Source organism: Cantharellus anzutake, assembly GCF_015039405.1.
Source record: "Cantharellus anzutake strain C23 chromosome Unknown EI90scaffold_20, whole genome shotgun sequence".
In the NCBI taxonomy this organism is placed as follows: Eukaryota; Fungi; Basidiomycota; class Agaricomycetes; order Cantharellales; family Hydnaceae; genus Cantharellus; species Cantharellus anzutake.
The window spans coordinates 974,102-997,112 of NW_024066970.1; the positions used below are offsets into that span (position 1 = coordinate 974,102).

At 48.5% G+C, this 23,011-nt stretch overlaps 10 protein-coding genes across 10 annotated transcripts; 3 read left to right on the forward strand and 7 right to left on the reverse strand.

Moving 5' to 3' along the window:
• Positions 1-1,611, forward strand: EI90DRAFT_3122862 (uncharacterized protein; the record flags this gene model as incomplete). The annotated part of the gene is made up of 3 exons (XM_039063545.1): positions 1-473; positions 521-632; positions 691-1,611. 3 exons carry the CDS (start codon positions 1-3, stop codon positions 1,609-1,611), a joined length of 1,506 nt encoding a protein of 501 aa, XP_038916819.1.
• A 196-nt stretch (positions 1,612-1,807) lies between these two features.
• EI90DRAFT_2918799 (60S ribosomal protein L32) lies at positions 1,808-2,370 on the reverse strand (the record flags this gene model as incomplete). Its single annotated transcript, XM_039054664.1, has 4 exons — positions 1,808-1,868; positions 1,930-2,099; positions 2,165-2,273; positions 2,330-2,370. 4 exons carry the CDS (start codon positions 2,368-2,370, stop codon positions 1,808-1,810), a joined length of 381 nt encoding a protein of 126 aa, XP_038916820.1.
• A 1,544-nt stretch (positions 2,371-3,914) lies between these two features.
• Positions 3,915-5,257, reverse strand: EI90DRAFT_3154236 (uncharacterized protein). Its single transcript, XM_039065920.1, has 5 exons — positions 4,905-5,257; positions 4,599-4,850; positions 4,426-4,544; positions 4,306-4,368; positions 3,915-4,244 (listed from the first exon to the last, which is right to left on the reverse strand). The coding sequence occupies exons 1-5, from the start codon at positions 5,179-5,181 to the stop codon at positions 4,140-4,142; spliced, it is 816 nt and encodes a 271-aa protein (XP_038916821.1). The 5' UTR covers positions 5,182-5,257; the 3' UTR covers positions 3,915-4,139.
• A 1,231-nt stretch (positions 5,258-6,488) lies between these two features.
• Positions 6,489-7,082, reverse strand: EI90DRAFT_3055453 (uncharacterized protein). The gene is made up of 2 exons (XM_039060142.1): positions 6,752-7,082; positions 6,489-6,703 (listed from the first exon to the last, which is right to left on the reverse strand). Exons 1-2 carry the CDS (start codon positions 6,879-6,881, stop codon positions 6,513-6,515), a joined length of 321 nt encoding a protein of 106 aa, XP_038916822.1. The 5' UTR covers positions 6,882-7,082; the 3' UTR covers positions 6,489-6,512.
• A 345-nt stretch (positions 7,083-7,427) lies between these two features.
• On the forward strand, positions 7,428-8,936 carry EI90DRAFT_2918609 (zf-DHHC-domain-containing protein; the record flags this gene model as incomplete). The annotated part of the gene is made up of 10 exons (XM_039054657.1): positions 7,428-7,566; positions 7,621-7,895; positions 7,947-8,010; positions 8,115-8,128; positions 8,183-8,220; positions 8,267-8,345; positions 8,395-8,507; positions 8,557-8,620; positions 8,678-8,751; positions 8,804-8,936. The coding sequence occupies 10 exons, from the start codon at positions 7,428-7,430 to the stop codon at positions 8,934-8,936; spliced, it is 993 nt and encodes a 330-aa protein (XP_038916823.1).
• A 512-nt stretch (positions 8,937-9,448) lies between these two features.
• On the reverse strand, positions 9,449-14,201 carry EI90DRAFT_2918678 (histidine kinase; the record flags this gene model as incomplete). Its single annotated transcript, XM_039054662.1, has 21 exons — positions 9,449-9,513; positions 9,568-9,621; positions 9,678-9,792; positions 9,866-10,168; positions 10,294-10,353; positions 10,408-10,752; positions 10,801-11,186; positions 11,240-11,385; positions 11,440-11,703; positions 11,765-11,979; positions 12,038-12,073; positions 12,136-12,247; positions 12,303-12,475; positions 12,529-12,540; positions 12,607-12,876; positions 12,929-13,011; positions 13,062-13,125; positions 13,181-13,243; positions 13,305-13,376; positions 13,434-13,562; positions 13,620-14,201. The coding sequence occupies 21 exons, from the start codon at positions 14,199-14,201 to the stop codon at positions 9,449-9,451; spliced, it is 3,549 nt and encodes a 1,182-aa protein (XP_038916824.1).
• Positions 14,202-14,435: 234 nt separating this feature from the next.
• On the reverse strand, positions 14,436-14,609 carry EI90DRAFT_2918494 (uncharacterized protein; the record flags this gene model as incomplete). Its single annotated transcript, XM_039054655.1, has 1 exon — positions 14,436-14,609. A coding segment is annotated over one exon (174 nt), but the record flags the coding sequence as incomplete, so codon positions are not given.
• Positions 14,610-16,665: 2,056 nt separating this feature from the next.
• On the forward strand, positions 16,666-17,764 carry EI90DRAFT_3055462 (uncharacterized protein). Its single transcript, XM_039060143.1, has 3 exons — positions 16,666-17,033; positions 17,104-17,559; positions 17,623-17,764. The coding sequence occupies exons 1-2, from the start codon at positions 16,721-16,723 to the stop codon at positions 17,487-17,489; spliced, it is 699 nt and encodes a 232-aa protein (XP_038916826.1). The 5' UTR covers positions 16,666-16,720; the 3' UTR covers positions 17,490-17,559; positions 17,623-17,764.
• A 186-nt stretch (positions 17,765-17,950) lies between these two features.
• Positions 17,951-20,140, reverse strand: EI90DRAFT_3145458 (glycoside hydrolase; the record flags this gene model as incomplete). Its single annotated transcript, XM_039065294.1, has 12 exons — positions 17,951-18,217; positions 18,276-18,430; positions 18,485-18,543; positions 18,592-18,619; positions 18,749-18,822; positions 18,876-18,919; positions 18,983-19,078; positions 19,149-19,169; positions 19,238-19,312; positions 19,378-19,573; positions 19,654-19,767; positions 20,031-20,140. The coding sequence occupies 12 exons, from the start codon at positions 20,138-20,140 to the stop codon at positions 17,951-17,953; spliced, it is 1,239 nt and encodes a 412-aa protein (XP_038916827.1).
• A 70-nt stretch (positions 20,141-20,210) lies between these two features.
• Positions 20,211-21,604, reverse strand: EI90DRAFT_2918798 (WSC domain-containing protein; the record flags this gene model as incomplete). Its single annotated transcript, XM_039054663.1, has 2 exons — positions 20,211-20,665; positions 21,133-21,604. Coding segments are annotated over 2 exons (927 nt in total), but the record flags the coding sequence as incomplete, so codon positions are not given.
• Between the last annotated feature and the right edge of the window lie 1,407 nt (positions 21,605-23,011).

Below are 23,011 nucleotides of genomic sequence, written 5' to 3' on the forward strand. Positions count from 1 at the left end.
ATGTATAATCAGGGACCCCCGAGAGGCGCAACAGGACGGCCTGGGTCGGGTTACTATCCTCATGCAAGCCACCAGAACGTCTATCCCATCACCTACCAGGAATCCTTCACTGCTGCGAATACTCCTTACGTGACTGGCTATTCTAATCCTTTTAATCCCTACGCTTCAAATCAATCGCAATCTCAAGTGTCTCTGCACTCAGCATCCAACGCTGGCATCGTTAATGCTTGCTCGTCTGGCCAAATCCGATCCCAGGCGCCTGCGCCCGCTTTTGCTTACTTTCAGCCCCCTCTGAAGGCGCATGGAGCACGGGCAGGGCCTCATCGATGCAGCAGAGCTGGATGCTCTTACTCGTCTCACTCGAAGAAAGACGTTGTGAACCACATGATGGATAGACATTTTATATACCCTCCAGGGTGGGACGAAAAAAAGCGGAAGAGAGAGGAGGAAGGACCAGATGGGGATGCTGCCAGGTTCGTGCTTTACTGCTTCGCAATCGTAGGCTAATCCGTTGGGCTAGTTGTAAGTTCGTCCAGATCTACCGTATGAAACTGGACACCCCGGAGGCCATTGAGAATTGGGTCGCAGAGCGGAAAAAACGATGGCCAAGTACACAACGAATTGCGGAAAAGGTTCGGCTTATGATTTAGAAACCGACTTCCGATACGCATCTTCTCAGCATCACTTCAGGCACAGATGGCGAAGGACGCCAAGGCTCGAGGAGAGCTTTTCATGGGAAAGGAACTCGGCTCCGTTCGCACATCGTTCTCCAACTCGGGCACTGTTCACGGCTCCAATCATCCCCGAAGTGAGTCTGGTCGCGGGCGAGCGCGAGTGCCTGGTCGTGCCCGTGGTCGCGGTAGGGGTCGGGTCCATTTCGGCAGTAGGGTGACGCCACACCAGAGGGATCTTGATAGTGAAGAGGCTGAACCTTCGGTGTCGAGATTCAAGGATCCTGTCGACAATGGGTGGGGAACCAGAGGACAACGAGTCCAATCTAGTTTATCTATTAAACCCGCAAGAGAGCAATTTGCAAACCAGGTGGATAATGAAGATTCGAATTCGGACATGGACCCGATTCTTGACGCTGTCTCGTCACGACCGCCACTGGACGCAGAGGCCATTGAGCCGGTGAAGATTTCTCATTTATCTGAGGCGGCTATGATGGTGGAAGAGGCGATAGGATTCGACGAGAACCCGAAACATTCTGATCATCGGGTAACACCATTCATCTCGAGCCCTCCAGTTACTGATATTTCTATTTCACTCCAGCCTGAACATAATCCACCGGTCACACCAGTGACATATTCACAACCGAACAAAAACACCAAGAAACGAAGAGTCATTCAACCTCCAAAACCTCGCTCTAACCCCTTTGCTCTTACAAGACCCTCACGCCCACCACTGCTGCGCTCACTTTTGAACCATGATGTGCAGATCACCATTTCGAATGTTTCCCAAGCAATACGGTTTTTAGTAGCAAATGATTTCCTGCGAGGAGTGGAACTGAAACCAGGGCAAGCGGAGGAAGAGCAGAGGTCAAGGAGCAAAGTAGTTGTGCTCGACAAGCGCGATTCTGGTAGTGCGCAAGTAGATACCCCTGAGACATGACGAGGATCCATATTGGCATTCATGAAAATCAAACTCATTTCTGCCTGTAGCTCGGAACCTTAACGCTCGGCTTCACGCATAATGATCATATGGATGATGAACTAATACACACATGAAAGCTGCCTTTTCGATGCATATGGTCAGAGTGTACGGGTAAAATAAGGATGGAAAGATCGACCGAGTCATGGCACAGAATTTATTCCTCGGAACGTAACTTGGCAGACGCGTTTGTCACTTTGATCCCGAGTTCTTTTGCGCTATGGGAGCAACCAAATGTGAATAACGCAAAAAATGTTTCAAACTACATTGTTGACATACCGGTTGACGATCGGTATCCGGTTTCGCGCCGACACACCATGAGCAACCTCAGCAGCGTAAGTCTTGTTATGCAATAATAGTATGTCAAGATCTCTGGCATTGTGCACCAAGAATTTCTTCAGTCCATTGGGTAGGAGGTGACGAGTCCTCTTGTCGCTCCCATAACCAATCTAAAATCCAGGACAGAGCGCAATTCAATACAATTTTCGCAGTTAGATGCAAGGGAACTACAAACATTGGGCATTACGACCTGACCCTTGAAGCGTCGGCGCACCCTGTTATCGATACCTTTCGGTTTACGCCAGTTCGTCTTTACCCGATCATAACGGTCGGAATGATGGCGCCTGAAACGTTCGACATGTCAAAATAACCTAACCAGTGGAAGGTCCATAGAACACACTTGAAGGGCTTTGTACGCTTCTTGACGATCTTGATGGCCATCTCGTATCCTGCGAATATAAAATGCGTGTCAATCTGAGGTGCATCCAAACATGCGAAAGTTAATCCAGCCCAAACAACGGTTCAAATTGTTCCAGAACAGATGGAATAGCACAACCAGAACCGCAGGAGAACATAGACAACGTTTCTGGGTGGATTGGGATAGAATACGGAGCAGTTTCTTACAGTTTGGCGGGTCTCGACGTTGAACAAACCCAGTTGGGCCAGGCGCACGTGATCCAAATTCAGAAATTGAATTGAAACAACTCTCACCTTGAAGGAGGGAACGACATTGCACAGTCATAAGCCAAGACGAGGGGGTGGCCTGGGTTATGACGGGTGTCACTTCCCCGTGGCGTGCGTTCACTATAACTGTTCGCAATTCTCCGGATGCATCGTATCGAACCCTCATCCAGGGCTCGAGCGACTGCCAATCGAAGGATATGGAAATAATTGCCGCCATCCAACACTGTACCTGTACCTGCATTTAGCCTCCTGTGCTTGTCGCTCGTGACATTTGTTGTTGAACTTCGATCTGCGGCATATTGCCTCCACGTCTTCGCCTATGTACTGATTATTCTGGTACGGGAGGACTTTCTTCTTGGCGAGCCCATTGGAATCAGGAATAATTCCTGTTGGAAGGCTCTTGGAGCCATCTGGCCAGTCGTGGGAGGGACGTAATCCATCACATACTGCTTCGTGACCCGTTGGCCGGTTAAAGGATCTCTATACCAAATGCCAGGCTGTACTTGACGTATGCCCACTCGGAAACAGGGATGTGACGTTTATGCTACGTTAATTTGCTTTTCCGCACCCGTCATTTATATCAACTTTCTAATGCGCGAACTGACGCATGCAATCTGTCCTCAACATTGAGTCGCCCTCATGCAGCTCGACCTAAAATACATCGTTCTCCCTCGGCCTCTAATGCTCTGCTTCAGTTTTTAGCCCTGCGTTCTCCGCCCATTCCATCTTCGGGTTCCGGTTATGCCCCATTTCTGCGATCCCGGGGGTGCCTTGGGAACGTAAATGCTAAGTCCCTCACTGTAGCTGCACGGTTGACAGCTGCGCGGCTTCCGTAAGTATGATACCATTATGAACCGAAACACAGGTTGAAGGTTTCATTGGGCCTGGCCTGTACAATGATCGAGTGCTTCATGAAAGCGCTCTTATCTTTGAGTGGGAGGACTCGATTTTCCGAGACAGAATGAAAGCTATAATCGCGGCTAAGTGGTTTGGTCCTCCAAAAGTTTTTGTCTTTCTCTTTCACTCAATAACTGTTCCCATGTTCCGGTTCACCGAAGATGCGGCGCCAGTGCATATGGGAAGGTGCCTGCAGCTATATCGCAGCCCCGTGTCAGTGGCCATACTGGAGAAGTCATAACCCCAGCGCAGCACGAGCGACCAGTCTCCCTGTCATTACTCCATTATCTACCTCGTTGCCATATGAATCGTTTATCTTGATGCCCGTGCATGGATTTGAATGAGATAACCGGTGGCGCGCTCCTTGCTGCGGAATCTTGTTGTTGATTACGAGTGGGGGGGGGGTGCATATGAGTTTTATCTAGCAAAGGGCTACTATTGCGTCATGATTACATCGCAGATATTTAGCCTCAATCGCGAGGTTGCTAGTTGCCGGCGCGAAAACTCTCCCTAAGATGCGCTGAGACACTGGTATTCAATGCCTTATGTTCCATAATCTAAACCAGCTCCCGTATTCCGTGGGACAAACATCAGCCCAACCCGCATAACATCTACGCCCAAAGTTTGCCTCAATGTGGTCCGTCGTGATCAGAAGAGACAGACCCATTGTGCGCTACTAGACCTCTCCAAATAAAATCGGATCTTTCTGGAAGATACCTTAACACGATATCGATCTGCAGAACAAGAAATGCACTAATTGTTGCCAGAATGCAGTGCAGACAGGCATACACCTACACTGCCGTCAGCACGACGCATTGAGCTCGTATCTTTGAACCCTGATCGCCGGGCCTTTTTGATCTATTAAAACAACTCGTCTATCCATTTTCAGAGGGAAGCACTAGAAGCGTTACACACCACGTCTATGAGGTGCGTAGCCGCGCGAGTTAGATTTCCATCGCTTATAAAGTCAGTGGTGACACTGCTAAGTGCCTCGTCCAAGTGAAGATTGAGCGGAGAGTCGAGGACAGCGAGCTCTGAACATTGACCATGAGATTGACCCTTAACTCGCTTATGCTAGCGATACTGACGCAAGCGTGGCCCAAGAGAAGGAATGAGCTTGGCACAAAACCAGCATATATCAGCAAAAACTTTGCTATGAATGTTGAAATCCCCTGTCCGGTGCGGGCGGCGCACACAAGACGATAGAAGACATGCAGTGCTTCTCAGAAATCTCCATAGTCCGATGCACAAAGCGGGTTGACTGAGGAGTTGACTAAAGCTTCCCAGAGGGGCCAAAGATGCCAAAGAAACATGAGCTGATAAGAGTCGGACAACGTTTGCTGTACACATGTATACGTTGTATCGCATACGAACGATGGCAGACCTGAGCTCACCGATAATTACCATATCTTTGGTGCCTTGTTCTTGAATGTAGTCGAACTCGGCTAACACATCGAAGTGAGAAGAAGGCGCGACGCGGAAATGGCGGCCGTAGAAAGCACAAAGCTCCGCTTTGTAGAGGAAAATCGACGCTACAACAGACCGAATAGCCCTATGCATGTCGTCACTCGAACTGACGGAGGACGGAGGATGTTGGCGTTGAAGATCCGCCAGCTTCTTGAGCAAGCTGCTCAGAGAGATCAACCTGCTTTGAGCGTCAGAAACGTTCATAGAAACATTTGACACGGCTAGTAGAATGGTCAAGATTTCAATCACAACCTTGACCAGATGGAGGTCGTCAAGCTTGACAAGATGTTAATGATTGTGTGCAGAAAAATGGATTGATGATCACCGACGTTGCTAGCTCTGAGGCCGGATGACTTTGTGAAATCGGCATCTGGGATCCTGCGAACACAAATCTCCAGCCAGTCGTGTACTGTCCATCAGATGTGGCGCAGGATTAGAGAACACTTGGAACGTGCATTAGAGCTGCATCCTTACATTTCAGATGATCAGTGATGCTGATGGAAGACCTTATATTTACCGGATCTGCCAAGCAAAAAAGGTTGACAATCTCGCTTTGCGCTGTCGCGACCGTAAGATTTACAAGTAGTCCAGATGATAGCACTTACTAATCAAGTTTCCTTTATCGCGACCCACTTCATTCGCTAGCAATTGAAAGGCCAGCGGGAGAATCGAAGCCCTAAAATCGCCATGGACGGCATGCTTATTCTCAGTTGAGATCTTCATCAATTTGGAAGATGCCAGAAGAGTCAGTTGTTCAATCCCTCCGGAGATAATGGAACTGTTCGGCGATGCGGATTCTCCGTTATTGGCCCCAGGGGATGAGTGGCCAGCACAAAGCTCCAATGTTCGCTTCCGCACAATTATGAGCTTAAGAAGTGTAACGAAAAATTAAATGGCTCACCACCATGACAGTTGAACATGAAAGGGGCTCTGACGTGACAATTTTCATCAGCTGCGCCCAGCCGCTTCCAGAAGTCAATAGTCCACAGAGCCACAGCTGCGTCTAGGATGCAAATTAAACGGTTTAGACCTCGTAGTCCAGCAGGAGCACGAACAGTCATCGAGTTTATGCCATGGTTGTCACTTTTCCACATTGTCCAAGCCCATGGAACGAAGGGACCATGCATTAACAAGGCGTTCTGTCCCGAATCTAAGTAACATGGTGAGCGATGCCTGTTATCATTCGCGCTAATTTGGCCATCGTCTGTTGATAACAGTACTGTCATTACAATGACAGTGAGGTTGGATCCGGTGTAAGGTCGGAAGTGGGGTTGTGTGTCCGTGCTATTAGTTTCTCGCGTGTCTGATAGCTGCAAGAGAGTGGGCATGAAAGAATGCAGGTGCATGACATAGCGGACTCACTGCGAAGAGGTTAAGAGCCATCGCATACGCGATCTTATCAGGTTGCGTAGCATATTGCAGGGGCATTAGTTCAATGTCCTCTCCCGTATTTATCAACGCTCTCTCCGTTTCTATCTGAGAGGCAAAGAAGAGGGACAATCCCTCATTCAGTGAAGAAAAGCTGTTCAGCAGAGTTAACGTATGGTTCCTATAATTCCATGAAGCGCGCACTTCATCCCATCTTGGGCAGAGTCATCAATGTGACTACTACTCGACAAGTCTGGCCGTATAATGTATGAGGCGAATAATATGCTAAGACACAGCCTTTTCGCCATTGGCGAAGCAGACTGAGACACCAAGACATTTGGAAGCTTCGACCAATCAGCTAAGCAAATGTGAGCACACACGAGATCCCTCAAACAGAGGGCCTCACTGGGTAAGCTTGCAGCGGCGCGCAGTCTTTGCTGGTGCACCACAGATCTAAAGGAGGACTGACCAAGAGACGGTGGCCTTATTTCAGTGGCGGAATTCATCTCTATCCGAGCCAAAGTGCAATCCTCCATTTTCACGAGCAAGGCATCGATGCAGGTAACACCATCGTCATTGTCCGACCCCAATCGAAGAAAATTTCTATTTCGAGAGCGTAATGAGCGTCTGGAAAGAAGAATTCTGCTAAGAAGACTTGGTCTGGCTAATTGCTTGGTGAGCTTCAGCTTGCATGGGCCGTTGAACGCGTACACAAGCAAGCAAGCGTAGAAATGGAGATATCATCCCCGTAACCACCGACAAGCGCCGCAAGCAGCACGGAAACGAGGGAGTCCAGGTCGTTTGCTACCTGCAATTTACCATGGAAAGCTAGGATTGTGGGCCCCCAACGCGATGACACTTACGAGTTCATCGCCGAGGATTTGTTCTAATCTGTATATGATTTGGTGAATGCCATCTGGAGAAATGCCGGGTGGGCAGGCGTAGCTTCGGAATCCATGCCAGTTTGTTGCTAACGTAAGCATGAGTTGAAGATGGCAGTGCTACTAGCACTGCTACGTTTAGTCTTTCGCATTCCTCTGAAGTGGACTAGGTTGAAGCTCTGAAAACACATCATTCACACGATGCTTCAAAAGTGCTCACGGGGTGTATTCAAATGTTTCAAGTGGATGGAGAGAGTCGGGGACGCTGTCACGGGGGCCGTAGGCCCAGTGTTCGTATTCTTCGCTACAGTATTACTTTCCATGGGCATTTTCTCCTTCTGTGAGCTGGCTCTCCCGTCCCTTTTTATCCATTCTCAAAATGTTCTGTTCACAGTCGAACTCATCGCTCCGACACTATCTGCTCCTTTGCTCTCCGTGCCCTGCTGTTTACTATTAGCGATGAACCTAGTGCTACACTACTACTGGGCATGTACAGTATCCCCAGGGTTATTAGAAGACCACAGATATTCCAGGATACAGAGTTCCGATTCCTCGTCGTGGGCAAGCAGACTGCGACGGTCTGACCCTTGCATCCCTGTGCATCTATGGGAAACTATGACACCGGCGCCCACAATACAGTGCAGAAGGTGCCCAAAGATTAGACCAGAGGTAACTTGCGTTGCAACAAGTCTTCTTTATTGCAACTCTGAACTATTTCAGAGGGCGCATCATTGCAGGATATGTAAATCTTGCATATTAAAATACGATCATCATTGCCCTGTACGTATTATTCTCGGGGAATTTGGGCACTACTGATTCTCTCCTCAGTGTACGCAATAGGCTATTAATTGCGGGTTACAATGAAAGAGTTAACACGCTGGTTTACAGGGATCAATCAATGTGTACTGATTTCCGCCTTATACTTCGTCAATCAGACTGATGTGGATGATGTATAGGTAGGTCTTGGGAATGAACGTCATTTCATTCTCTTCATGTAAGATAATGTGCTACTCTCCGATGTAGCCACTAATCCAACATAGGGCGTACCTTGTCATTTGCTGTTCGTTCTTTGTGACCCTTGGCTGGCCACTCGTCATAACCGCCATGGAACTTGACACTGTAGGTCCTGCTCAGAATCCCTGCATCAGTAGGATTCATTTTGATTTAGTGGATGCACCTGACACCGAGAATGTGCTTCATGCTGGTGTACATTTTAGCTGTCGCGCTGGGTTTCGCCGTAGGTGTCATGCTCTTCTGGCAGCTACGCCTTGTCTATAGAGGGTATTTTATCTCGAGTTTCATCCTGAGTCCCTGGTTAACAGCGTTGAAGCGAAACAGCCGTGGAAAATCACGATAATGCCCGCTATACTGGAATCGCTAAGAAGAGAGGGAATGTAAGGGCCTCTTTCAGCCTCCCCGACCTTGTGACACCTAGCTGACAGATATTTTAGGAATTCATCAATTCTTTCGACCTCGGTCTCACAAGAAATTTTCTGATGTTCTTCAATATAGGACCGCAAGGATAGTACGTTGCATATTTTAACTCGAGTTGACCGCCTTGTTGACTCATTGCTCAGTTCCGCCTGGACGCTGATAGTGCCAGCGCGGTGCATGCCTTATACCGATGGATGGAGCTGGGCTCGAAGACCTGGGATGGATCGTCATCAAGGCATTGAAGCCGAAGATGAGCTGACTGACGACGAACTGTAGATTGTCCTAGCTGAGATTGATTAGTACCATAGAGCAACATTCCGCAGGCGTTCCCATCTGGAGATGATCTACTGTACAGTATATTATTGCGACATTACTGCAACATAAATATTGGCACACGCTCGACTCGAAGTGAATCCGCCTGGACAAGACGTCCTCAGGACTGCCGAGACTTCGGAAAACACTGCTGCAGAGTCCAACGAGCGAAGCGAGCGCCCTGCTGAATTTATCCATTCCCTTGTCACGCAGCACACGCATCCAGCCTCGGGAGTATCAGGGTATATGGCATGTATTGTACAGGCAGTATGGGCGAGGATGACAGGATATGATTGACACAGAGATACCAAGAAATTATATAAAAAGAATCACGCATATAGCTAAGAGTCATTTAGGCAAGGCGAGAAAGCTAGACCGACCCAGATGATAGAGATACATCACACACAAAGTAACAATGAAGAAATTTGAAAGCGTGCTGAGTTCGCCTGCGATCCCCACAAAGTCATTGTAATCGATTAGCCAAAGTTTGCATTGACGAGTCGCGCAATCGCGTTTATCAAATCTGCGCGCCGTAAAGGCTCTGCGAAGTGAACAGGCATCAGCATCGGTCGGCTAAGGGATTTTGGGCACCCACTAGTAATATGATCATCCATGCCCGCTTTGAGGCAGCGTTCGCGATCACCGATCACTGAAGTGAAGTAGTTAACGGCTGCTTCTTCCGAGTGACCACAAGTTTATACATACTAGCATGCGCAGTAAGAGCGATAATAGGCGTCCTCCTGGCTCCCGTCGTCATTTCCCATTTGCGAATCATTTCGGTCGCTTCCATGCCACCCATCAAGGGCATAGAGACATCCATCTTTGAATACATCATCTCACAGTCAGCACGTCGAAGAATTCATGCGACCCCTAAAAGAGAGCCTGGCACGCACCAAAATGACGTCGAATCGCTGGGTGCTTGCGCAGTTTGCCTTGACCGATTCCACCGCTTGATTACCGTTCTCGACAACGTGCACCGTGTGGCCATATTTTTCCAGCATACGTATAGCGACCTTCTGGTTCACCACGTTGTCCTCAGCCAGGAGGACTCGATAAGTCCTGTCATGTGAAGGCAGATCTGGGTGCGAGATATTGGCTTCTAACGCAGCGAGAAGCACTGTTGCAAGATCATGTCTCGAAATGGGCGATGTGATGGCAGCGCTGATGCTGTTGTTCAAGCACCATTTAACTACAAACTTATTTCAGCGGACGAAAGCACATCGGGGATATCTCAACCCACGATTTAGCGGTCCGGGCATCCTATCCTGTGGAGATTCCAGTCTACATCAGACTTTATCATGGCGTCAGGGTGGGCACATACTGGAGGCATTAATATAACTGGGACATATCGGAGATGATCAATATCTCGCAATCTATCAGTCTACACCAGACAAAGTGAGCGCCACATAAAATTCAAGGGAGCCACGGCACATACCACTTCCAATGAATCAATGATAATAGCGTCGAAGAACGTCATCGAATTTTTCTTTGTGATCCCGACAAGGTTGTGGACGACTCTCGGCTGGAGACCGATTTCTTGGATACGCTGTGCTACATTCGGATCGCTTCGTTCAACGTTCACAAACAGAATCGTACGCCCACGGAATGGCTGGATCCTTTCCCTCATCGCAGGTGACTCTCCATCGTCATTTACTCTTGATGTAATGGTGAACATAAACTGACTGCCCTCATTGACACGACTGTGAACCCAAATGACACCCTGCATGAGAGAGACAAGACGCTTCGAAATCGATAGACCGAGGCCTGTTCCACCGTATTCCTACGATACTATGAGTGACACGCCACGATACAAACTTGAGTTACTGACTCGAGTAGTTGAGCCATCAGCCTGAGCAAACGTGTCGAAAATATATTCGAGTTTGTCATGCGGGATACCAATACCTGTGTCAGAAACGCAAAACTCGATCGTTGCATTGCCATCTTCAAGCTTCTGAAGTTTAACAGTAATAGCGACCGTGCCGCGTAGATCAACTTTGGCAGGCGTGAATTTCAGCGCATTTCCGACTAAGTTGGTAATGACTTGACGAAGCCTCAGAGCATCTCCGACCAGTTGATCTGGGATTCTAGGATCCACGTCATAGAGTAAATCAATGTTGTTCTGAGATGCACGAACAACCAGACTTTTGAGCATTCCGTAGATGGTAGTTCTTAGTGAGAAAGCGACCTGTTCCATGGTCATACGACCAGCCTCGACTGTGTAAAACGCATCAGCATCCTTCAGGGTACTCTCACCAAATGAGACTAACTTTTCGAAATATCGAGGATGTCGTCAATGATGAGCAATAGTGAACGGGCCAAACTGTTCACTAAAAGAAGATTTTCCCGTTGCGCTGGCGTCAATTCCGTCTCCAGGGTCAGGTCCGTCATTCCAATAATACCGTTCATTGGAGTTCTGAAGATATGACCTGAACGAAGCGAGTCAAGCCTTGACACATTCATTACGCACCTAATTTCATGAGACATGTTTGCGAGAAACTCCGATTTACTGCGATTAGCAAGTTCGGCAGCTTCACGAGCCTGAGTATTCTTCTGAATACTCTCCCTCAAATTGTAGACCATCTGATTTATTTGAGTCTTGAGTGAATCCATCTCGCCGCTTGCTTCCACAGTGATAAATTGCGTGAAGTCTCCATCGGTGGCAGCCGCTGAAATTTGAGCAAAGCCTCGCACTTGTGACGTCAAGTTGGCGGCCATCACGTTCACAGCAGAGCTATGAAACAATTTAGGTTGTTAACAGGTCAAGTCCCGCGAGCCGTGTATAGCGGACGTACGTGATGTCTCGCCAAGTCCCCTGAAGATCACTTATTTCGGCTTGTCCCCCAAGCTTCCCGTCAGTACCGACTTCCTTCGCGACTCTGGTGACGCCTTCAGCGAACGTAGCAAGATCGTCGATCATTTTGTTAATCGTGACCACGAGCTGTTGGATCTCTCCAGAGGCTTGGACATTCACAATTTTCTGGCTCAGGTCACCGCGAGCAACTGCACTCTATATAGGCAAGCAGTTTTACGGAGGGATATGCCAAGATGCAAGCGGATGAACTTACGGTCGTATGGTATATCGTGCGCACTTGGACGGTAAGCTTTGAGTTGGAAGGGGAACGTGTTCGGAGACATAACCCAAATCGACGAAAAAATTACGGACATTATTTGCCATGGTGTTCACATTGTCGGTCAAATCCTTCCAAATGCCCGCGACCCCCTTAACATTAGCTTGCGCACCGAGTTTCCCTTCAGTGCCGACTTCACGAGCAACCCTGCAGTGCCAGCATGAAATTCACGCTGCACTAACTATACTACACCACTACTCACCGAGTGACTTCTGCAGCAAAGATGCTCAGACTGGACGTCATGTCATTGACGGTGTTCTTCAGTTGAAGTATCTCGCCATCGACATCGACAGTTATGCGCTTGGTGAGATCGCCGCGAGCGACAGCCGTCGTCACCGAAGCGATTTCCCGCACTTGTAACGTGAGATTTTGAGCCTGTGTAGAAGGTGATTGGCACTGGCGGGGTTTCATGGGCGAAAAGTCCTCACCATTAAATTAACCTAAGGCAAATAGATCAGATCATCTATGAAAATATCCATCTTCGGACACAGGATTTGAGTACTGACATTGTCTGTCAGAACTTTCCACATCCCCTCGACATTTGTGACCTTCGCCTGTCCGCCAAGTATACCTTTCGTACCGACCTCAAGACTGACCCGGGTGACCTCGTTAGCAAGTGTGAACAGTTGTGCCACCATGTTGTTCACAGTGTTTTTCAGCTGTAGTATCTCTCCCTGAGCATCGACCTCGATGAAAGTTGACAGATTCCCGGCAGCTACAGCCGTTGTTACTTTAGCAATGGATCGCACCTGCGACGTAAGATTTGCTGCCATATTCTAAATGATGAAGGGAAGAGAAGCTAGTGAATACATTGTTACACCCACTTACGTTCACATTCCGTGTGAGGTCATCCCAAGTACCTCTGACGCCCTGCACTCTTGCTTGCCCACCTAGAACACCCTTTGTACCGACTGAAAGAACGGATTAGATGCTAATCATCTAATTCATCATTGCTTCATACCTTCAAGGGCGACACGCGTGACTTCTGACGCAAAGTTACTGAGCTGATCCACCATGGAGTTGACCTATGGATGACATCAACCCAACCATCGAGATCACATCGAACCAATTGGAGCTTACGGTTGTCTTTAGTCGGGCCATCTCGCCTTCGACAGGTATCTCGATTCGTCGAGTAAGATCCCCCTTAAATGGATCCAGCCTCAATCCACGGCTTAATTAAATTGTGAACGCGGAGATGACTCACGTTGGCGACGGCGGTTGTAACTTGAGCAATAGACCGTACTTGTAAGGTAAGGTTCTGGCACATTTTGTTGACCTGCAAAAATAAGCAAAGGTCAATGCATGCAATCCAAAATGAGAACGAGAAACAAACATTAGTAGTAAGTTCATTCCAAACACCTTCCACGTCCCTGACTATCGCCACACCACCAAGTTTGCCTTCTGTTCCGACTTCAAGCGCCACACGGGTGACCTCTGCAGCGAACTCCCGAAGTTGAACAACCTGCACAACGACAAAGAATCAAAAAAATTTCTTATCAGCAATACGGGGCTTGCTCACCATGTTGTTGACGGTCGTCTTCAGCTCTAGTATCTCACCCTTGGCCTCAACTACGATCTCACGACTAAGATCTCCACGAGCGACCGCCATGGTAACCTCCGCGATGCTTCGCACCTGAATGGTAAGGTTCTCGGCAAGCTTGTTCACGACTGCCGTCAATTCTCGCCATGTACCCTCAACATCGGCTACGACGGCCTGACCCCCGAGTTTCCCCTCTGTACCGACCTCGAGCGAGACGCGGGTAACTTCGCGTGCGAATTGACCAAGCCGCTCGACCATAGTATTGATGACGTCTTTGAGTTGAACCATGACAACGCCCTGCACAGGTACGGTGATCTTCTTCGATAAATCTCCAGCGGCTACGGCTCGACAAACGCGTGCAACGTCCTGCACTTGGGCCTTTAGCAGTTTGAGCTCCTCCACAGCGCTCATACCAGTCTCGTTGGAAGTTCCGCCAGTAAGAACAGCTTCAAGGTCGATTGACTTGCCACACGCTGGGCACGTACTTCCGATAGGAAGAAGACCTCCGGGAAGGCCAGGTGTAGAAAGAATCGCACCATGAGAAGAATCGGACGAGCCCATAACATGAGCATCGAGTGGGTCCCTATCGTCAGTTATCATTGGGCTTAATCTGTCCAGAACACCGGCCCCAGGAATTATACCATCTTCGATGTGACCATTGCCAGGAAGGACGATCTCGTCAGGCAGAACGGCACGCTTTTTGGCCAGAGGGGCGCCATCCAAGCCACGATTTTTAGCGGAGTGAGAAGAAGCTTGTTGGAGGTTAAAGCCATGAGATCCTCGTATAGCAACGTTTAAGGTGTATTCTGCTCGGGCGGCTCGATTGGCCAGGTCGCGGACTCCTTTCTCGATGGCATCAATGAGCCAATCTGAGGGTCCAGTGTACTCCGGAGGAGGGCTGTCTCCAGCGGGGGTTTCAAACGCAGATAATAGAGAGACCAAGTGGGATAAATACGGGTGTGACGCCATTGGTGGGTCGTCGGAACCCGTCATATCAGAGTGTGTACGTTTGAAGTTCGGAATGGTGGAAACAGATTAACGGGGAATGCGCAAAGCGCTTTGTATGCTGAAAAGTGCAAGAACACACTATCAAATTCCGTGATTGTTTGGGACGCTGAGAATGGAGGTCTTAGGGTGAATTGCTGGGCAGTGAGTACCAGAACTCCTAAGATCAGCAAAACGAAGGATATCACGTGTCCACTTCCGGCCCTGATACCGCTCCGACGATGTATACTTCTCTAAAGAATGCCTGTTTTTGTTGCGATGTTCAAGAAAGGTCTTCGGGAATGAAATATACGTTGCTTTGTCGCTGGTAGAAACGCTTTGGCGGCAGGTGGACCGTGGCTGTGCTGGATTCCTGATTTAGTACTCAAGTACAATATTGATTTTTTGCGGTGACAAACAAGGGGATACAGACCGCCCAGAAAGGATTCGAACATTCGCAGTAGCACAAGTAGGAAGAACCGAAGAGAAGGTGGGAAGGAAGTGGAGGTAGACAAGAGTGAAGATACATGCCATACTAATCCCCCGTGACATGACAAGGATTCCACTAACCCAACATTAATTACCAACCAGTGTCCCTTACCATGTAGTAACGATCCGGTTGGCAGCAACTGCTATGTTCATCAATTGATTTTTTGTCGCGTGACTGTCGGCAGAAAGGTCCATCTCTCTGACCTCAAAATCGGACCTCTGAATATGAGTCGAGGGTATGATATCTGTCACCCCGCAACAAATCAGAAACCACATCCTGTTTGAATGCCAATGCCACCACAACCATCGCCCGGCTGGGACAAAACCAAGACCATGTGTGAACGCAGGAACATCCCGTGGCCAGACGACCTCAACATAGCCCCACGTCATGATCGCCCCCTTAACCAAAGTTCTCAAAAACAAAGGAAAAGTCCTCGCCGGAGTCACTCGAAAGGGCATGGCAAATATGGAAGTGCGCGCGACACCAAAGAGTCATTCCCCCACCGGAACGAGGTCTCCACCGAAGCCGGGCCTCCTGACCTTCTAAACAGCGCTGAACGACAAATTCAGACTAGACATTAGCCTTCCAAACGTGAGCCAAACGTGAGGAACAAGGCCCCACCCAAGAAACTAGTCCATGGAAGCGGCAACCTCTTAGATGAATTGAGTTCTCCCGGCGGATTGGCTTAAGTAATAGCACCGGGGCTTTTAGTGCATGGGCATTCCCGACCCTCCGAAGTCACGGCGATCGAGCCCAAGTGCAGGAATGCATTTCCCCTCTACCACCAGAGAACTTCTCTCCCCCTCTAAATTCTCGTACGCCCAGTCCGTATTGCGAAAGCTCAGGGAGTGTTCACAAAAAAAGCACGGTCCATCTCTTATCTCAGCAACAACATGAACTAAGGAATTGGTTTGCACATCTTTCGGTTGCCTTTTCGACCGATAAGTTGTTATTTACGATTTTATTTTGCACCGATTTTTCTCGACAACTGGCGGAGATTCTGTCCCAATAGTGTATGGAGGGGAAACCTTGTTTCGATTACACTGATCAGTGACATCGGGTGGCCAGTGAGTAACGGTCACAGAACCAACACAGAATGGCCGCACACCGTTCTTTGTATTCATCGGATTCAGTACAGTACGAACCGTGCCAAGCAAAGAGGCCCTCACCCGTCGAAATAGAAAGCCCCAATGACTTCCTCGAGGCATCCTCAGCAGTGATCTAGCTCAAGAGAGAGGATAATGTCTTAGTGCCTCAGATTACAGATATCCTGAGGGTATCCTGATGTTTGTCGACAGATAGAGGCAAATATGAAACGCATTTGAGATGGAAGCATTTCCCGCAGAGAGCCTACTGGAAACCAAATAGTGAGGTGTGCTCTAGGGCGATGGCATGCGGTAGGCTGAGTTGCCTTTGCCACAACAGTACTTCTAGGCGCCAACCACATGCACGCAACGTCACAACAGACTCGCCCGAATAAAAAATTAAGGCTTCACCGGAGTCAACTCAAAGTGCAACCTCGATTTCAACAGATGACAACAAACTTGCCATTAACTTTGCTTCAGCTGGACTCCGTCCCAGAACTAGGACAGGTACTAGACAACCGATGGCTTCCCTCCCAGATGATTCAGTAAATCACAGCTTCCAAGAGAGTGTGAATGAAGTAGATGCTCTATCTTTCGTCAGCCGCGTGCAAGCATCTCCAATTGGGGAAGCCGTTGACGATCTGGAGAGAGTGGTCGAAGAAATGAAGGAACATGGATTGAATTATGGAGAGTTCATGTCAGCTATCTGTGAGGAAATATTACGTCTTGAACAACCAACGGCGCAGGAGGAGCGAGCAAACGAAGATGTATTATTATTTGGGCGAAGTTTCAGCAAGATCACTCGTCCAGACTCGTCGATTGTTGAGAATCCCCGTATGTCAAGAGAACCCCCCCTCTCTCCTTCTCTTCCTTTGAAGAGCGCCTCCTCACACTCGTTTCACAGAAGAACAAGCAGCGCATGCACTCGCCCATCTTCAAGCAACTGTGAACAAACTCTGTGAAAGTGAACTGTTCACTCCGTTTCCGCCTGCATTCCGCGGCCCACCACCAACATATAGCCCAGGAGATGGATTTGACAGTAGTGGAAGTTCAGGGAGGGTTCAAGGTGGTGGAGGAATCTCCGGACCATCTGAATTGGACACGATAAACTTGGCAAAACTGTTGGAGGAATGCGCGGCGCCTCCCTCCTTGTTGACGCGACTGCCGTCCGATTCCACATCCGGATTAGGCATTCCACAATCCCCTACCTCGGTTAGTACTACGCAACAATCCTATATGACGACTGGCAGTCCGGAGAGCGCGGGAGCGACTGACACAACTCGAGCTTAACATAACATGGCTTTGGGCGAAAGCTGGGCTCAGGGCGAAAGCTGCGATGTGTCATGCGCCTTCGACAAAGGTGGGATTTCTTTTCCAGTGCATTGCCCAACACCCAATAGACTCAGGGTTTCTATCCGGTTAGACTTGTGTTTTCTCGTCATATGTTAACGGCGCTTGCGACGTTTCGGTACTCTGCATTCATGACCTCCAACTGCACAATATTTTTTTTATATTCCAATACAGACTTCCAGCAACAGGGGTAATTGTTCAAGGCGCTTGTGATGAGTATGTATGCTGTAATGTAATATGCGAGTTTGGTCGGGGCGAAAAGGAGGGAGAAAAAAAAAAATCGCAAATACAACGAGATTATCAACAACAACAAGAATGCAAAAGTGTTCAGAGGTAAGGAATGACGTTATGGAAACAGCATGGTGGTCCAGGCAATAATTTAGAACCTGGCCTTGGAAAGTTCATGGCGAAGCTGCCATGTAGTAGTTAAAGTTGTATGTTGTAGGGTTGTTGACGTAATTAAAATTGGATGGGGAGAAAGTGATAAGGGTCGCCCCACCACTATCCTTTAGGATAGCGCTTGGCGAACCAGGACTCAACGACAATTTGAACTTGTTCACCCCCGTGGAAACCGAGAACGTGTTGCTAAAGGATCCTATGGATAGCTGGAGAGAGCCGCCGTTGGCGCTGGATGCAGCGAAGACCACGGCGTAGAGATTGTCATCGGTCTACGAAAGGATGTAAGTCATTGGAGAACGTTAGAAGACGACAATCATTGTGGCTTGCCCAGTCTCGGTTATTCGGTGGGCCCACAGGATCATTGCTCGCCACCGCACCCTTGGGATGTGGCCTAGCAAAGAGGAAGACCTGATTCTTCGTGATAGTTGCGTACGTTCCAGTCCTCCACGCATCGGCGTAATATTTGTTCATGACGAGGAAGCCTGTGCAAGCAATGAGTTTGAAATTGTAACTGGTTGGCACGAACGGCTGCTTACCTTGGTGATCAAAGCCTGTCACCCAAGCGTCTGCACCGGCCAGATCTGGTCCCAGGGCCCTGAAATGGAAATCAATATTTATACGCCGTGTACTACAAAACAAATACCAACCTACGTAATGAGATTCCCCGTAGTCTGCTCATTGATATCAATGCTTGTCCCTCCAGATGGGTACAAGGTGCTTACCATTCCATGAAACGATCTAGGAAAAAATAAGGATGCTCTACGTTAGATCATGACTGTGAAACAGGCATTCCCAAACACCGACCTCAACAATGTCGATCTGCGCCCGATTTTGTATGAGCATCTCCCATCGGTTATTATAAAGCCAATCATCACTGTACAAATCGTAAGCCATAGGGGAAAAGGCTCCAATGTACGTTCATCACACCTTCGGTAAATCCAGTTTTTGTTCCAAGAATTTGGGCCGTAATGCTACGGTACCATTAGCGATATTCGAGTCACGCACAGATTGGCACACAGGAGGGGGTCACTCACAGTGTAGAACATAGGAGTCAGGGCAGCAATAAACTTCTTGCCGCCTATGGCATTGATGTGCGACTGGTCTGACGAGAAATTGACATCGTAGTCGCCCTGTCATATAAGAGCATTTAGGGGCTTGTCCGGGGACGAAGCACAATGATGAAAAAAAAAAACAATTTACCATCGGCCAGCCACCATTCCACTTTCAAATTTTCGCTCGGGAGTCAGCAAAGGACGAAATTCACTCTTGAAAAAAAAAAACACACGTACATTGAAGTCACCATCCTGGGCCCAATTAGATGAGAACGTCGAAGGGTCTGAGAAGAACGACGGGATGAACATGACCTAAGAAGAACCAATTGCCACATCAATGTCTTGATTCACTCGGTCAGAAAGAGTCTGCTACTCACAGAGCTCGATACACCCTGTTTCACAGCATAGTTCCATCCATTGTTCAAATCCCCTTGCCCAAACGTACACGAGTCACCGGCGAACGTGCTCACGACTTGCTTCCCCTGATAATATAACTGATTCGGATGGTTGGCGTAATTATTTATATATTGACGGAGCAAGTTTGCACTTCCGGCATCTCCACATGAAATGGCACTGGGAGAGAGAGAAGAGAGAGAAAGAGGAAGCATCGTAAGGTCAAGAAAAAGCCAAAGCAGGAAGGATGTAATACATACGTCATATCAAAGGACAAGAAGAGCTTGAAGTTGGTGCCTACGGCTGCCGCGTAAGCAGACGCCACCTGACCTGGCTGCCAACTGGAGCTGCCGACATTCAAAGCAAACCCGTCACTATCGGTAGCGGACAAGGATGTTAGATATTGCAGAGAGGGAGAAAATAAGAGGTGAGTGGCGTACATTCCTCCAGAGATTGCTGTTGCAATATGGGAAGCCCATGTGCCTTGACTGAAGCTCTACAAAGCAGTCCCTTCAATGATGAAAATTTTCCGATACGAATAACGAACAACTTACATAGGTTATGCCGACGATCACGCTATACACGACGCAAAAAAATATGATAAGGTAATGCAACGTTCCGCGATGGATGAACGTACTGCGCCACAACAACCTTCCCATTCGAATTTGGGGGAGTGCCAAGGTATTGATAAATATTAATACGATACGAGCTACCACACGTCTGAGACGCATCGCCCGCACACGCCATGTTACAATCACTCGACGAAGCCGGCTGGCCACCGTTCGTCGATGAAGTGATAGAATTAGCACAGTAACATTCATGACCTGTCATTCAACGAAACAGAATAAAAAATAAAAAATTCAACCACGTAAACAAGAGGGTTGAGGTAAAACATACCATATTCAACCCCGGCGTACGAATAACCTTGTGTGGAACAGTACGACTGACACCAAGCTGGAGTGTCGGAAGACGAGGTAGTAGACGTGCCACCAAGCGCTCTTGGACTGCTCGTGTCGGTATAACATCCAACACTGACCCAACCCGTTGTGGGCGAAGGGGAAGCAGACGAGGAAGTAGTGGACGTCGTCGTCGTCGTAGAGGTCGTTGTTGGAGTCGTAGTCGTAGTCGTAGTTGAGCTCCCACCAACAGAATAAATGTTGATTCTCCAAGTCCCACCACATGAGATTGCAGAATTCCCCGAACACGGGGAATTACAATCCGATGAAGGCGCCGACTGTGCACTCAGTGCATTTCCGCAATAACATTCAGAAGCTATCAGATGTCGAACGACTTGAGATTCTGTTTGATATTCGTGGATGATGAATAGTACTCACAATATTCCACACCAAAGTATGCGTAGGAGCTACAATAAGTCGCGCATACCGAGGCGAGTTCGTGTTGGGGAAGTTAGTTGCAGGACCAGATAATACTCGAGTGGACGAGTCAACGAAACATCCGAGACCCGTATACGGAGCTGACTGCGTTGGCGAAGGTGTCGAAGAGGTGGTAGTTGTAGGAGTCGTAGTTTGGGAAGTGGTAGAACTACCGCTAATGGAATAAACATTGATCCTCCAAGTACCGCCACATTGTTGTGTAGAGTCGCCTGAACAGGGCGAATTGCAGTCTGTCGATGGAGCGGTCGATCCAGTAAGCGTGTTTCCACAGTAGCATTCGCTCCCTGCGGCATAAAATCGTCAAACATAAAATTTCGCAAACGGACAAAAAAGAAAATACGCAACCATATTCAACCCCGAAATAAGCGAATGAGCGTTGATTACAGTACGCTCCGCATACAGATGGCGAGTCAGTGGTGGGAAAATTCGTCGAAGCACCTGACAGAAGCCGAGTCGAAGAATCGACGTAACAACCCAAACTGGTATAACTGGCACTCAGCGTTGGAGAAGCGGACGAAGTCGTAGAAGTGGTAGTAGACGAAGAAAGTTGATATATGTAAATCCGACTATTTCCCCCGCAGTTGAGAGCTGGGTCCCCGGCGCAATTCGAAGAGCAATCAGAGCCTGGTGCCGCTTGGCCAGTCGTAGTACTGACGACCATGCTATTCGCACAATAACATTCCCATGAATACTCCACGCCCGCCAGTGAATACCCCCTCGAAGCGCAAGTATCGATGCACCATGTCGGCGTATTTGAGGAGCTAGAGGTAGAGTATGAAGAAAGGGTCCTGGAAGAAGTGCTGTCTGTATAGCATCCTTTGCCGCTGTATAAAGAAAGAGCCAAAAATAAATATTGCGGCGCAAGATTAGACAAGCGAATTCTCTTACCTCCACCCAGGCTGAAGGGGTGGCGAATAGATGTATATCAAGATCCTATACGAACTACCACAAGTTTGAGATGAATCCCCAGTGCAAGTCGTACTACAATCCGAAAGGGCCTCCGGCTGTCCCGTCGACGAACTGACGACCATCGAATTTGAGCAATAGCATTCTTGACCTAGATAGGAAGGAAGATTGATAAGTACCGATCGGGCTGGGAGTGATGAAAAGCTTACCGTATTCAACGCCTCCGTAAACATATCCGCGGGATGAGCACTGGTTTAAACACCAGGTAGGGGTGTTGGAGGATGAAGATGTGGCGTATCCCTGAAGTGTTCGGGTGGACGTGCTATCACTATAACATCCCTTCTGACTAAGAGCCAAAAGGGATTTGAAAATAGCGTCATGCGTATTTGTCAAAAATGAAAAGACGGTTCACGCACGTCCAGTTCGTAGGGATGGTGTTGGCACGACTGTTCAACGAACGCGTCCAAATGTCGTCCTGGTAGTCCTCGTAGATTCCACGCGTTTCATGATGCTCAAAGCCGATTACATCTAACAGGGAATCTACAGTCTTGCCCAGGGAGAACGATGCAGGTGCAAAAGACGAGCTACGAAATGTGAGGAAGCAAAGCAATAGCAGGCTCCCCAACACGAGGTACGAATACTTTGTTAAGGAATGGTGGGTCATCGCGAAACGTGAACGCGTTAGGAAAGGGGGGGGGGGAAGGAGTGGAGGGAAAGGAATGGAAGGGGGGATGAGGAGCATCCGCTCTTATGCCAACTGGGGAAAATTATCATCAGGTTTCCGTACAGGGCAATACCCGGTTGGTGCTCGCAATCGCAAGCGGCATTAGTCAGAGTGCAAGTTGCCAAAATTAGATCAAGCGAAGGATTTGAAATTGAGAAATGTCAACGGTTCTCGAGAAGGAAACTTGTGGCTGTGAAACTCAGGAACGCACAAACTGCCGATTAATTTTGGCGTCAAAAATAGCTATTGTTGAAGAGCATCGATTCTGATGAAGTTTATCTATGCAGAGACTAAGGAAAGCATGCAGGGATACCAGAGGGATAATTTCAACCCAGAAAAGTCTGCCAAAATATGCTCCACTCGCAGTGTTTCCGCGCACCTGGTGATGCAATCAGCGGATGCTTCAACGTAGGTTGCTGACAGAAAGTTACATGTTCGGATGACTTTATATGGTTAGTCCGGCGGGCCGAATGAACCACCCACCTCCGTGTATGTCGCGTTATCCCAAGCACAGGGCCGCAGATCAGGTCCATTTGGAGGGAGGAAGACGCAGGATGGCAATGGATTCGCCAGGTAACAGGGGCAGCACTGATG

What these genes read in the sequence shown, in the direction of transcription:
- EI90DRAFT_3154236 (XM_039065920.1), bottom strand. Translation starts at nt 5,181, where the DNA reads ATGAACGTTTCTGACGCTCAAAGCAGGTTGATCTCTCTGAGCAGCTTG. An exon ending in CAAAGATATGGTAATTATCG is followed by an intron (nt 4,851 to 4,904) that starts GTGAGCTCAGGT and finishes ACATGTGTACAG; the next exon opens with CAAACGTTGTCCGACTCTTA. An exon ending in TTCTCTTGGGCCACGCTTGC is followed by an intron (nt 4,545 to 4,598) that starts GTCAGTATCGCT and finishes GTCAATGTTCAG; the next exon opens with AGCTCGCTGTCCTCGACTCT.
- EI90DRAFT_3055453 (XM_039060142.1), bottom strand. Translation starts at nt 6,881, where the DNA reads ATGGAGGATTGCACTTTGGCTCGGATAGAGATGAATTCCGCCACTGAA. An exon ending in CGCCGCTGCAAGCTTACCCA is followed by an intron (nt 6,704 to 6,751) that starts GTGAGGCCCTCT and finishes ACATTTGCTTAG; the next exon opens with CTGATTGGTCGAAGCTTCCA.
- EI90DRAFT_3055462 (XM_039060143.1), top strand. Translation starts at nt 16,721, where the DNA reads ATGGCTTCCCTCCCAGATGATTCAGTAAATCACAGCTTCCAAGAGAGT. An exon ending in GTCGATTGTTGAGAATCCCC is followed by an intron (nt 17,034 to 17,103) that starts GTATGTCAAGAG and finishes CTCGTTTCACAG; the next exon opens with AAGAACAAGCAGCGCATGCA.